Source organism: Rhinolophus sinicus, chromosome 16 (genome assembly GCF_057876585.1).
Source record: "Rhinolophus sinicus isolate RSI-liver-muscle chromosome 16, RSI-T2T, whole genome shotgun sequence".
In the NCBI taxonomy this organism is placed as follows: domain Eukaryota; kingdom Metazoa; phylum Chordata; class Mammalia; order Chiroptera; family Rhinolophidae; genus Rhinolophus; species Rhinolophus sinicus.
Genome location: NC_142516.1, coordinates 98,897,545 through 98,912,123, shown reverse-complemented (window position 1 = coordinate 98,912,123; position 14,579 = coordinate 98,897,545). Strand labels below are relative to the sequence as shown.

General features: G+C 30.2%; 1 protein-coding gene and 1 long non-coding RNA gene across 13 annotated transcripts in view; one reads left to right on the top strand and one right to left on the bottom strand.

The window, feature by feature from the left end:
- The window catches only part of NBEA (neurobeachin), a 662,791-nt gene that overhangs the window by 451,079 nt on the left and 197,133 nt on the right, over positions 1–14,579 (bottom strand). For all 7 annotated transcript variants that reach the window (XM_019736455.3, XM_074330023.2, XM_074330024.2 and 4 more), the window contains exons 25-27: positions 8,639–8,819; positions 6,509–6,639; positions 3,294–3,401 (exon numbers count right to left, since the gene is read on the bottom strand). In XM_019736455.3, coding sequence (XP_019592014.2) covers positions 3,294–3,401; positions 6,509–6,639; positions 8,639–8,819 — 420 coding nt within the window. The remainder of the gene's footprint in view (positions 1–3,293; positions 3,402–6,508; positions 6,640–8,638; positions 8,820–14,579) is intronic.
- Positions 1–14,579, top strand: part of LOC109449832 (uncharacterized) — a 266,951-nt gene that overhangs the window by 108,232 nt on the left and 144,140 nt on the right. For 5 of the 6 annotated variants that reach the window (XR_012495587.2, XR_016019145.1, XR_016019146.1 and 2 more), the window contains exons 2-3: positions 2,057–2,232; positions 3,604–3,654. This is a non-coding gene — a long non-coding RNA (uncharacterized LOC109449832). The remainder of the gene's footprint in view (positions 1–2,056; positions 2,233–3,603; positions 3,655–14,579) is intronic. The other variant, XR_016019147.1, reaches the window with a different exon arrangement.

Below are 14,579 nucleotides of genomic sequence, written 5' to 3'. Positions count from 1 at the left end.
TATAGGTTGAAATGCAATTTCAGAAAAGGAGAAAGTTAAAGTTTTGCTGCCATGCCACAAAATTTTATTCTTTGTCCTCTACACCATTACGATCCATTACTTCCATAACTCAGTATGTATATTTATACACTATGCACATGGCACAGGTTAAAAAGAATAATTTTATGCATCTATTATAAAAACAAAGAGTTTTAAATGTTATTAATGAAAAGTTAATAGAACAAAATTACAATTGGAATACATATACAATTCTAACATATTAGTATCTGAGCAGGACTCTATATAATATAGAGACTTAAGCAACTTATAAATCGGTTTGATGCTGTCAAGGCTTGTTTCTTAAGCTTTTTTCTTATCAGTCTGGAATAGCCTTTATTTTAGGGCTAATTTAGTCCCACTACTAAAGTGTCACTCTTCTGCAATTTCTAGTAATGTCACACTGTGCATATTAGTATACATTTAATTAGGTATCTTTAATTTGCAGATGATACTTAAAGAAATGTGATGGAAAATAAATATAAAAGCTATATTTCGCTTTTATATAATGTAGAGTGCAAAGCAGGGAAAATATAAACAATGGGAAAGCATAAAACATAATTTTATACCAGCTTGATATGACCTAGAAGGGTGATATGACAGCTTAAGAAAAAAACTAATGCAATCTTTGTACAACCAGATTAAGAAGTGCCAAGTCCCAATATTCCGCACTGGAAAAATAACCACTAAAACACTGCCAATATTTGAGGCTCCTAATTTCAAAAGCTCAATGACAAATGGGGTTCTTCCAGAGGAGAAGAGCAAAGTGGTAAAAGGTCTGAAAGGGATCAATCTAGTTAGGATAGAGAGGTAATACCATGTTTCCCAAAAATAAGACCTAGCCGGACCATCAACTCTAATGTGTCTTTTGGAGCAAAAACTAATATAAGACCTGGTCTTATTTTAGTACAAGATCGGGTCTTACACAATATAATATAATATAAATCCAGGTCTTATATAATATAGTATAATACAATACAATACCAGGTATAATATAATATATAACACCAGGTCTTATATAACATAATATGATATAATATAATATAATATAATATAATATAATATAATATAATATAATATAATATAATATAATGATGGGTCTTATATTAATTTTTGCTCCAAAAGATGCATTAGAGCTGATGGTTCGGCTAGGTCTTATTTTCGGGGAAACATGGTAAGTGTCTGAGATATACACTATGAACTCGATGAACACACGTTATGTTGCTTTGATAATGTTTCGTAAGATACATCTGGGAACATTTAATTCCTTTCAGGAAGAAAGTGAAGCACTACTGTTTGGTTATCAAGATTTTTCTATAAATCTTAGAAAAATTATCATAATCTACCATAACAACCTAATGCAGACTTTACTATCAATTTAAACATACTGTCACACTTAACATAGACTCTTTGTTAGGTCTGATTGTGCCTCTTGGAGATAAAGATATGCTCCATGTTTTAACCATTCGTCATTAAAAAAAAATTCTTTCCATAACACATTTTTTCAGAATGAATAACTCCCATTTCTAAGCAGTTAAATTGTTAGTAATTTTTTTTTCCAAGTCTAAATTACAGATTATGTTAAGAGTTTTATATCATGGTTTTTATACTTGTGTTTTATCTATTTAAAATTTTTCTGTATTATTTATTAATTATAAAAGTAGCACGGGATTATAGAAAAATGGAAAATAAAAAAAGTACAAAATATTAAAGCACATAACAAAAACCGTTTACCTAGAGATAATCATTGGTAGTATTCTGGTATGTTTTTTCTAGTTTTTGTTTTTTATAAAGGTGTACATGTGCACATACCTACACTCAGCATGCAGATGTAATATAAGTACTTTTGTATACTGCTGCTTTCCCTTAAAATATATCATGAGTGTTTTTCCATGTCACTAAATTTCCCTCAAAACTATGTTTTAATGGCTGCATAGTTTCCCACTGAATGAATATACTATGATTTATTGGGCTGAAACTATATTGTTGGATACTGATAATGTTGCTAATTTCCCTGCAGGCATCTCTGATGAGCACATGAAGTTAAATACTTTCTGAGCAGGGACACTGGATAACAGAGCATCAATATTTATACGTTTTAACACCTACTGGTAAAGAGCTATTCAAAAAGTTTACCCAATTTCTATACTTACCAGTAACACATGACAGAGCATATTTCAATGTACCCTTGCAATGGTAAGTATTCAATAGTAATTTTTAGTTTATTTAATAGTAAATATACCTCACTTTTGTTTTAATTTGTAATTTTGACTTCCAGTAAACCTGAATTTTTATCATATGTTTGTTACCTTATATTTCATATTTTATGTCCACTGCCTATTTTTGTGTTGGTATGTTTATAATTTTCCCAGTGATTTATAAGAACCGATATATATATAGAAAAATGATCATATATATATATATATGATCATTTTTCTATTGTATATTCCTATCGCGCAGTACTATGCTATATGACTCAAATAGACTTTAACCACTTTCTAAAGTACAAAGTACTCCATCCAATTTATTGTTAAATGTTAATTTAAAACATAAACTTTGTTCTGTTTCATAAATCATTAATTAAAATAAGAAAAACAGAATCTAAAGTGGCTGGTAAATAATAACTATATAAAGATGTACTGCCAATATTGAATCTGCTGTGAAATACTGTATATTTCTATGCAGTATGTGGAAAGGCCAATCTTATTTTTATTTACCTTGCGTAACTTATCATATAATTGGAGTATTCCATGAAACCCTCTGCTTAAGCTATCCTTTCCTTAAGCTTTATTAAACTACCTTTCTAACTGAAATTCCCAACCGTATTTTTAAAATGCAGATTCTTTTTTGAAAAAAAATTGCCAGTAACACCATAATGAATTAATCCCTGTTATCCATAACACAAGTAACACTAATGATAATAAATTATTCAGTACCTAGATATGGAGCAAGGAATAATAAAAGAGAGGAGTAGGTGATTCAAGATAAAATGAATTATAATTTTTCAAGGTTCTCCCTATTCTTTGTATACATATAACTTAAATCAGAATTTCACATAATTAAAAAAAAAATATCAATAAGCTTTCAAAGAAAGCTAAGACTAAACCATTTTACAATCAGAAGTACGTTATAAACCCCACAATTCCTGACGTTGGGATGTTCTGCTGTAATATGCAGCTTTCTTATAAAATTTAAATTATTTTACACAAATGACAGTAGAAGGTTTTTTCCTGGGAAATCAAGCTGGTGTAACTTACCACATCCCGAAAGACAACGGCACGGAGGCGATTGATATCAACATCCTGAAGAAGTCTATCAGGATCCTTAATAGGAGAAAGGTTACCTGGAACATTTTCTAATGGAGTCTTTAAAAAGATAGAGAATTGTCAAAAAATAAATAAATAATACCATAATACATGAACTTATATAGTAATATAATTTCTAATACCTCTAATTTCGTCATTGAACTGGCCACATTCTTTACCTGCTTATCACTGGACAACATTGTATTGACTACAGTACTCTATTGTAAGACGCTTTCTCTGTTGTCCTCTATTCTTTTCACAGTTTCCCGTGTTCTTTATCACCACGGCTACCAGTACAGACTCAGAAAATCAGGTGAGACTGTGGTAGAAACAAGGCTGATCTTGGACCTCAGAAAATTCGGGCTCAAATCTCTGCTGTGTGATCTTGGGCTTATTACCAAAATTTTCTGATCCTCACTTTCCATTCCTCTAGTTAATAAATCTCTTTGAGTTACCAGATTTCATTTATCCATCATGCATTTATAGTACATGAGATTATTGTATTACATTATTCTAGCTTTATATGTATAAGCATCTCATCATCTACAAAATATCAGAAAAGGTAAACTTAAAAAAATTCAGTCATAGCCCTAATAATTAAAGCTAAAATACATTAAGGATCGTTACCATCAAAATTATTTTTATAACTGAAGATACAAAAATCCACAAATTTTATGCAATGTGTCTATAGCAAACTAATGAGAGAGGCAGGTTCCCTGAAACTTAATCTAGTATTTTTCACCTACACAACATATTAAGAATTGTGTGGACATAATATGTTAAGAATTACATGAATTAAATTAAATAATATATGTGAAGTACCAGATACAATTCCTGCATATAGAATAACTTGCTAGTACTCTAAGTAATTAAAAATAAATAGACCTTCTTCTAATTCTCTATAGACCTCAATTATCATATTTCACTCCTAAACTAAGATGATTGATTCCTTTGATAGTTATTTAGTTTTCATTACAATTCCAAAATTTGCCAGCAATATGATCTTAGGTGAGATACTTCACCTCTGTGAACCTCAGTTATATCATCTAAATAATAATTTGCTAATAATATTTATCACAGGACAATTAAAGAAAATAACATTATTTATAGCATTGATGAAAAGTATGTAACTTACAGCATAAATGAAAAAAATTGTATTTTAATGTACACACCCTTTTACAAAGTGTTTCTGTACCCATAATGTAATTTGATCTTTATAAAGATTTCTTTATTTGAAAAACTTATATCATTGCTCCTTTTTAGAAAGTATAAAACATGAGACCCAATGAAGATGCATGACTCATTCAAGTCCACACAGGTTATTACCACACCTAAATTAACTATGGTTTACTCACTAAAGTGGCACATGAAAAACAATGCATAAACACAGGGAGTAAAAAAAAATTTCACCAACCAGGTCCATCGATTCTGTCCTGAAATGTGTTATCTTTTTCCCCTAATATTTCTATATCCATCACTTATTATCCATTTTTCATTGCCAAGGTTCTTGTTAGAGACACTAACTAGCTCAGCTAATTACTATAAGTTTCTTTCTCATTGGACTTTTCTGTCCATATTCTACAATTAGAGTAATACTTGGTTGGCTTGACAGTCTTGAAAAACTCCTTATTACCTCCTGAATTAAGTACAGCCACCTGTACTTAATCAAAGCTCTCAAAAATGCTAATATTTATTCATTTCATTACTTCATATAATGAGTGGGTAACTGCTAGAGAGAGAAGGGAACTAGCAGTAACTGAATGCTCACTGCATGTCAGGAGTTACTAAGTACTTTAATACATCACTGCTTTTCATGTCATACAAACACCTTGCAAGTTAAGAGTTACATCCATATTAAAGACTGGAACACTGAGGCATAGGAGACTAAGGAATCTGTCTTAGGTCACAAAACCAGTAAGTGGTAGAGCCAGGATACAAACTCAGAACTGTCTGACTCCAGAGTTTGTGCTCTTTTGACAAAATACTCACGGTGCCATACAAGCTCTGGAATTGCGAAGTGTACAAGATACAAGATGCCCTCAAATGACATATAGCCGACTATGGCCACAGAAATAACAGAAGGCATTACTGCTGATGTGTTTATATTTACTTTTTTAGCAACGGACAGCCCTGTGGAGACTTGTGAGCAGTAAAATAATATATGATCTAATTATTTTAGGAATGTTTCTCTGACAGTAGTGAAAAAGAAAGAGGCTGTAATATAGATATGCTAAATATGTGTTTGTTCCACCTGAAAACTGCGGAAGCTTGAAGCCAGAGAACTTTTTAAATGAATTAAACCTCTACTTCATGCCTTCATTATTGAGCAAATAAATCATTGTGTTAATATCAAACATCTAATTACAAGTGTAGCGAGTGATAAGAGACAGGCAGGGTTTTATGAAAACATCAAACAGGAGAACCTACCCCAGACTGGGGGGGCAGTGAGGGTATCTGAAAACATTTCCCTCAGAATAGCACTTAAGCTACAGCCAAGAGTTGAATAGATTTTAGCTGGGTGAAAGACTAAGGATGGAGACTTCAAGGAAAAGGAACTCATGCAAATGTCCGAAAGTTAAAAAAAAAAGATTCTACTGACGAAATGAATGAAGTCTATAGTGTGTCTAAAACATATGATAGAGCTAATTTAGAATGAGAATTATCGGTATATCCCAAAATACTCTACACTGTTTATTCATTTTGTGGGCATTCAATATATTTTTGCTGAATATTATGGGAATGTCTATCACCAAAATCATATTCCATCTAAAAAGATAATTACTCATTCATTCAATATATATTGCTTTATTCATTCATTATTATTCATTCATTAGTCAATGTATGTTGAGCTCTGTGAAAATACATGTAAGTATTAAAAGTAGTTATAACTAGGAACTTTTCAGAGCTATGTACTGTTATAATCCTTCTAAGAATCCTATGGAGTAGAAATTATTAGTATTGTCATTTAAAACCAAAAATGCGAGTCTCAGAGAGATTCAGTAATCTTGCTGACACAATCATGAAGAAAACAAGCCAGCATGGATGGAGCCTACAGCCAGCCACATGATTACCAAACCCTTGCTCTTTCATTAAGCAGTACTATGAAATTTGTTCTCATAAACTTTAAAAAAGTGAAGCAAATTATATTTAACATAGAAAATAGTTACCTTTGAAGCTGCTGTGGCAGTAATACTTTGGGGAGCTTCTTGAGATTTACTGCTTCCATGGGAAGATTTGTTCCCCCTGTCTCTCTGTCTCTGCCGACATTCTAAACAGTTTCTCACAGCAACACAACAAACTATTGAAAAAACCAAAAGCATATTACTAATATAAATTATTTAGTTTGACATGCTGAAAAAGTTGCGAGGTTCTCTTTTCCTTTTTTTCTCTCCGCTTCCTCCATCCCATTATTATTTTTAAAGTCAATTAGATCTATAAATATTTTTGAAAATTATAAAATACAGTAATGAAAAGTACATATAAAATATATATGTAGTTAAAAAATAAAAACAAAATAGTTATGTACTACCAGCCAGCTGAAGAAAGAGAATATTACCAAGGCCTCTGAAGCTCTCAATATACCCTTCCTTATTCTATCCCCCCATCATTTAAATTCTGAATTTTAAGAATAAAAATTTTTAGAAACCTAATATTCATATCTGATAAATTCTTTTGAATAATAAGACTTCCTATTCTGTAATCTGACTCCCTTGGAGACTGTACTGAGCACCAGTCCCATTTCAGGCAATTGGAGTACGTTAAGCTGGTCAAGCCCACATTTCTTCATGGTGGGAAAGTCTACGGCCTTTGTCAATAAGCATTCAATAAGTACAAGCTTTTGTTTATCTGCTTATGTCAAGAAGCAGTAAAGTACAGCACCAAGCAGTACTCATTTTGGAGTCAGACTATGTGAGTGAATCCCGGCTCTGCCACTTATGAGTCATGTGATCTTGGGCCCGCTGCTTAAACTGTCTGTGCCTCCTTTTCCTCAGATGTAAAATGAGTATAAACATACTTCCTTAGAGGACCGTTGTGAGGATTAATTAAATTAATACATGTAAAGTGCTTAGAACAGTAAACAGCACATATTGATTTATAATTGTTTACTTCATTATGGTTCACATATAAAACATTCCTATGGATAATAAAAACCGATCTGCCAGGAATTATTAGGATAAAAATAAAATCAGCAGTAAAGCTTTGGAATATATTCAGAAACAAAAGTTCAGAGTAACTAAATAAATGCTGGTTTCACGATATTAAGGCATTTAAAAATAATTTCTCTTTCTCACAATGTTCAGTCTATCAGCTGTTGTTAAACATCCATGGCAACGACCATGACGGCCCACAGTAAATTACCGCACACCTCTTGTCAGAGAGAGCTCTGTGTAGTCATGCTCTCTTATAATGGATATGGAAAGATTCCTCTCATCTTGGGCTTTAAAAAATACCAAACAAAAAAATGTAGGTTTCATGCCATCATTCTTAAAGTAAGTTCTTATTCCTTCCTTAGATCAGAAACAACTTCTCCCCTGAAGTTACGCATGTGTAGATTTTTACATAATTTCAAAAATTATGGGTAAAAAGCGCATACTCAGGAATTTCCTTCCTATCTAATGTCTTGTTTTCTTACACCTTGCTCATGTTCTAGGTGTAAGGCACATGTTAAGGCACTATGTAAACAGTAACTTTCTGGCCCCTTGCAAAGTCTATAAATAGTATAAATAAATGTCCCTTTACAGAAAGGTAAGAGAAATATGGATGGTTTCTGCCTAATGAACTGATCTAAATAGTAATTACTAAGAGTTGTCAGTGCTGAATTTTCTTTACAACACAAGATAGTAGGTGAGCAACATAGGTTCAGTAATGTTTATTAGCGTTAAATGTTCACTCTGAAAAACACAGTGAAACTGGCACAATTTATCTTTTGAGCATTACGTGTATAAAACTATGTCCTGAATTTTTTGACACCGTATGTGTGTGGGCCCAGGAAAACTACTCTCTCTTACTAGTTTACCAAAAAAGAATTCATAAATGGATTTACATTAAAATCACTTCAATGAAAAATGTTATAGTTCTATTGATTTTGAAACAATTCAAAATACGTTGAATTCTATTTCAAATTATAACCCATTCAAGATGATCAATTCTATAAATCTCCACTGTGAAGATACTATAATTTTCTATAATTATCTCTACATTACATAATCATCAACTTGTACCATTAATACTTTCTGTACAGTGTCAAAATACGAACCCATAGGTAATTATATATTCTTTATTCATAACAGACTTACCTAGCCTTAGGCACTGTCGCATTAAACCTCCAGAAGACATATTTTTTTCAGCTTCAATCTCACTAAAATTTAGAGAGCTGGCAAATACAAGCACATCAACCATAGCCATCAGTCGGCTGAGGAAAGTTACCGCTGTCTCAGCTGACATGCCTTGTGTCACTTCAATGTTTTCCAACTCCGTCTTCAAAAAGGAAAATATTTAAGTCTTTTTTAAATTTGAAAATGTAATACATGTACATACATACTACAGGTAAATAGTAGTTTTGTACATTTACTATATTTTGCAAACAGAATAAATTATAATCTAATTCCATATATCATAAGAGCTGGTTATCAGTTTAATTAGTTTACCTATGAATTATCCTTGAATAAAGGAAAAGTCTAGTTTTAAAATCAGTGTTAGATTTAAATGTCATTACTTGCAAAAACTCATTCCAAACTAAAGATCAAGTCTCAAAGATTTTTAAAAATAATAGCACATACATATACCCTAGTTTTATTTCTTTTACTCTTATTAGTTAACAAAGATATAAAATTGATCTTTCCTAAAATCCTCACTCTTGTTTATAAAAAAAATAGCTGTTAATTTTTCTTTCCTATAAATGTATGATGAATAATAGGAAAGATATATGGCACTATCATTTGGCATCAAAATGACATAACTGTCGAGTTAGAATGTAGAACAATTTTTTACCCATTTGAGAATTAACTAAAACCATTAGGGATCTCATACATACAAATATGTTTAAATTTTCTGAGAATAGGCATACTAGCTATATTGATTAACTTCTTCACCAAATGATAAACTAAAATACAAAGTAATAGGTATCTGCTCCAATTTAATGTTTCTTTTTGACATTGCTTATACCAATCATTCTACTTAAACACATTTCTGCTCACATTAGCATGGAAATGTCAGCAGGAAACAATGATTAAAAAAAAAAACAACCCTCTGAAACACTTCTTGGTACAAGATAGGTATCAAAAATGATAGGTGACTACTGAAAGCACTATATACTCGATTGTAAATGGAGAATAAAATTTAACAACATTTATCCTTCCTTTTAACATCAAAACAGTGGTAAAACCATTGTTTCTAAAATGAGCTTGAAAATATGAAAAAAAATTGTTTTCAATTATTGATTTACAACATTATGCAATTCAGTACCTATGGCCTAAAGAAATTAGATTTATTCACTGCTTGGATTTTTAAAATGCAGATTCCTTATTTCCTAGCTTCTCACTGATACACAGAATCATTTCCTAGCATGAGTTAAAAATCTGTGACCACAACACAAATTTATAAGGAAAAGCAAAAAATTCATTTTATGTAGAACCTCTTTAAATCTCAGTTATCAAAATAAGATTTCTAATAGAATGGAAGATCTGGACATTGCTATTATCTATTAATATTCTGGATAATTTTTCAAAATACTAGAATTTAGGTTATCTATACATGTTCTCAAATAAATTCATCATTTTGAATTCCTTAAATTATTAGAAATCTAATTCACTTTATTAGGTAATGCTCTTATTTTTGAATGTTTTGGGGTGCAGGAAATCTAACCTTCAAATTACGCTTTCATTTTTAAATGAGTGAATTACATACAGAAATTACAACATTAACTATTAATTGTATATATACTTTGCCAAAAATGCTATTTTTGATTAAACAAAATAAAATTTTAAAATAAAAAGCATCCTTAACACAAACAATAACCTACAATGGAGTTCTTATTATATTCTACATAAAAGTAATTTATAATTTTGATGAAATGTTATATAAACATAATATATGTTTAAAAATAAAGATCACTCACATACGATTAGGACTAAATCTTAAAATAACATATATTCCATCCAATTTCCTTTCATTGGAACCATGTAACATATGCTTGTACATATGATTGAAATATTGTTTTCATTATATTACAAAAGTTTAGTCTAAAGATTATTGTGGATAGTAAGATATTCATCAATACACTAAAAAATACTTTTAATGAATCTTTTAAATATAGTGAAGATATGCCTAATGTTAAAGATGATATGGAAACTCAAAATATAACCAAGTCAAAAATTTCTTAAATAAGCAAAAAGAAAATTTAAAACTGAAAACCTGAAAATTACTTAAGTAATACTAACCTTAGAACCCTGGACATGCATTAGACAAAACAGACAACAGATCAAAAAAGTACAAGAAAAAGAAATTATTAAAATTAAATGAAAATACAATGTAAAATTGAAACACAAAATAATATTTAAAAATTATATTTAATTATTTTATTAAAAGCAAAAATTCTCAGAAGAGATATTCATTTTCTAAATTACGATTAAAATATCAAATATTTAGACTTCTATTTATTTTTTCATTAGAGTAACTCTGACCAAATAAAATATAATGTATGTAAATATAGTTAATATATTAGAAATTATGCATATTCTATTTTACAAAATAAATATCTTTTCCTAGCAGATAACCAAGGAAACATTTTTAAAATTAAACTAATATAATGTTTCTGTAAAAGCCTTAACTCAGTACTAGTTTGGGCCGAAACAATTTAGGAAAATAAACTATATCAAACTTCCAGAATTTTCATTAATGAAACATGTTATAATTTGTTTCCTAAAGTATTTGGAGCTCTTTCTATAGATCAACCTCCCATAAGTAAATGAAAAAATAGACTACTCAAGTGATTATAACTTAAAAATGACTTTTCTTTGCTAGAAAAGAATTATAATTGATACACTAAATGAGGTCTGCATGTGAACTAAGCTAATTACATAGATATTACACTCAGTTTCAGAATCTTAAGAATTATATTGAATATATTCAAACATTTTAATAGAATTAAGTTCACAATAAAAGTCAACAATTCCTATTCTCTGATTTTTGACAATAAATATATGTAAGCATAAATTTCAAAATACACTTTTTTCATGGTATATTGTATGGGAAAACATATAAAAGCTTCCTGAGAATATTAAAATATGATCAGTGGTATGAGATAAAACAAAAAAAAAATAATATTTTTCCCAAATCTATTAACTACGTATTGTGACAAGGCAAGAAAACATAAAATAAAATTAAGACCTTGTCATCATTTTTTATCAAAAATGTTGGTCTTCTTTCTTATGATCATGAAACTATTAGGAAAGTCAGAAATATCAGTCTCTATTATTTTTCTACAACAGAAAATTAAACCATATATGACAATGAATTAATTCTATCATTCAGTATTCTGGATGGTTGACCAAAACGGTCAACTTAAAATCATTAAATGATTATTCAATTCGTAGTTGATCCATATTCATTGCTTCTCCTCATTTTTTTTCTCTAATTCCTTGCTTTCATTGATGACCAACTTGAACAATGTATAGAGAATAAATGAAAGGATTCAACTAACTAGCCATGGAAACAGCAACTCCAAAAAAATCAAAACAAAAATAATGCCCCTTCCCAAAATCAACGATCAGTCAAATTACACCCTAAGGGGTCTAATTCCCAACCTCAGCCCCAAGCACTAAAATTAAAACTGTTAATAACTAAATTGTCTCAAGTATCCTATTTTAAACTTCAGACTTCTGAATACGACAGGCTTATTTTATAAATGGGAAAATTTTTCTATCATTATGCAATTCTGAAAACAGTGCCAAAAGAACTAAAGAGCCTTCTTCATCTAGAGCACTTTACATATATTACTTAACAATTTTCACAAACTCCCTAAAGGGTAAGTATAATTAACACTATTTAATAATGAAGAAATTGAGGTTGAGGTCATATCTAGTAAGTTGTAGAAAATAGGTTAAAATACAAGAGTTATCTCATGCTAAAACCCATATGCCTTATATTAAAATTTAACTTCAAAAAGATCATATCTTAGTCTCACTGATAACAGGAAATATGTCTGTTTTTTATTATAAGGAGTACATTATCTGAGATCCACATTTATACTGAGAAATGTGAAAGACATTCCTGGGTTGAGCTTTGTGCCATGTTCTTTTTAAATAAATATCTATAGAGTATTTAGCATTCTACTTACCCTCTCAAAATTAAATACAATTTCAACATTAGATATGTCAAATGCTAAAAATAATGAGTATGGCTGAGAGTGAAAAGTTACGTATCTCCTAATAGAACATAATGACTGCAACATTCAATGAAATTGTTTTTAAAAATTAAACTTCAATAAATGTTCAGTAAGTCAAATTCACATTCTTGTTTAATAGGAAAGAATAGATTTTATCTTATGCTCTAACTTGAATTTTCAATGGTCAGTAATAATAAAGTTTTCACACTAAAACATTATACAGGTACTCTGATATTTGTGTTATTTGAAGATTATGCTCCAAGTTAGTGGTCAGCAAACTGTGACCCACACGTCAAATCTGCCCCACTGCCTGTTTTTATAAATAAAGTTGTATTGAAGCACACCCATACCTATTCCTTTAAGTAACTGTCTATGGCTGCTTTTATATACAATAGCATATTTTTTCATTAAATGCATATCTGTATATAATGCATGCATATTTTAAAAAACTCCACAAACTTAAAATTACCAGATCACTCAAACATTAATTTCAAATGTTTCTATCTCTCTTTATATATCTAGGCTTAAAATTCCAGTGGCATCTACATGACAATGTTTCCCTTCGATAATCTGTATATCATCAATCAATGTTTCCTTTTTGGACTTATTCCTTCCAAAGTTCTCTTCTGGTTTTTCATATTTTAAAACTAAGTCAAAGAGCTCTGTATCTTCCAAATTGCATTATCTTGTAATTTGCTTCTTTATCCACCTTCCTCCTTCCTTTTTTCCCTCTGCTACATTACAATCTTTAACAAGAATATTATACAATCATTGAACAGAAAACAACACTCGCAGTCAGCACCAACCATGTTTCTACCAGTATAAAGTGAGAGAAGGTTCTGATTGTTTCTTTTAAGGGAGCAATTTAATCAAAGAACACATAATCAGCTATGTTGTATAACCAGCAATAGATACAATCAGCTAATGGATCAAAAGAATAGAAATATGGAGACAGAGACAATGAAGGAAAGTGTTTACAACTGAATGAATTCCCAAGTCTATAGAAAACAGTCTAGACAATAATTGGTTTCAAATTCCAAACTGTAGTGGTCAAAACTGCACAGGTAATAAGTACCTCAAAATGTCACTATCTTTACTGTACATTCGTTATAAAATAAAAACTAAGCAAATATGGAAAGTGAAATAGTATATTACTCATAATGTTAATTGATAATATACTTTATTAATTAAATATGTACTCTACTTTGATAGAGACATTTTAGCTTTAACATTTGGAAGACTATTTGATAATGTGAATATGTCAAACCTATACAAATTTTAATACCTACTACTAAATTCATATAAAGACCACTTTCTGCCCTGCATAAAATTTTAAAATAATAATACATTTAAAGTGAATTCCAATACAACCTTTTAAAAGTTTTGGACAACAAGTAATAATTTATTTATAAGAACTAAAACAAAATTTATATGAAGAAAAAAATGTCAGGAGGAAAACTTTTGATTTACTCAGTTTTTAATGTACAGAAGGGGAAAAAATGTGCCCTGCCTCATTTTGAAAATCATACACAATTCTCAATTTACTGGCATCTGGTACAAATCACCAGAGGAAATCAGAGATTGTAGAGAAGGGATGTTACACCAATCTCACAGGATAACTGCACTATGTGGACACCATCAACCATTTTTCTTCCTAGCTCCATTTCCTTGCTTCAGTAAGTAAAATTCAAGTTCAACGTATAATAGGACAGAATGAATTTATCTTAAACTCTAAGCTGAATTTCCAATGGTAATAAGTACTAAAGTTTCACACTACAATATTATACTATGATACTGATATTTATTTCTATTTCCATTAAATAATTTCATGAAAGCCCCCATGACGACCTGTC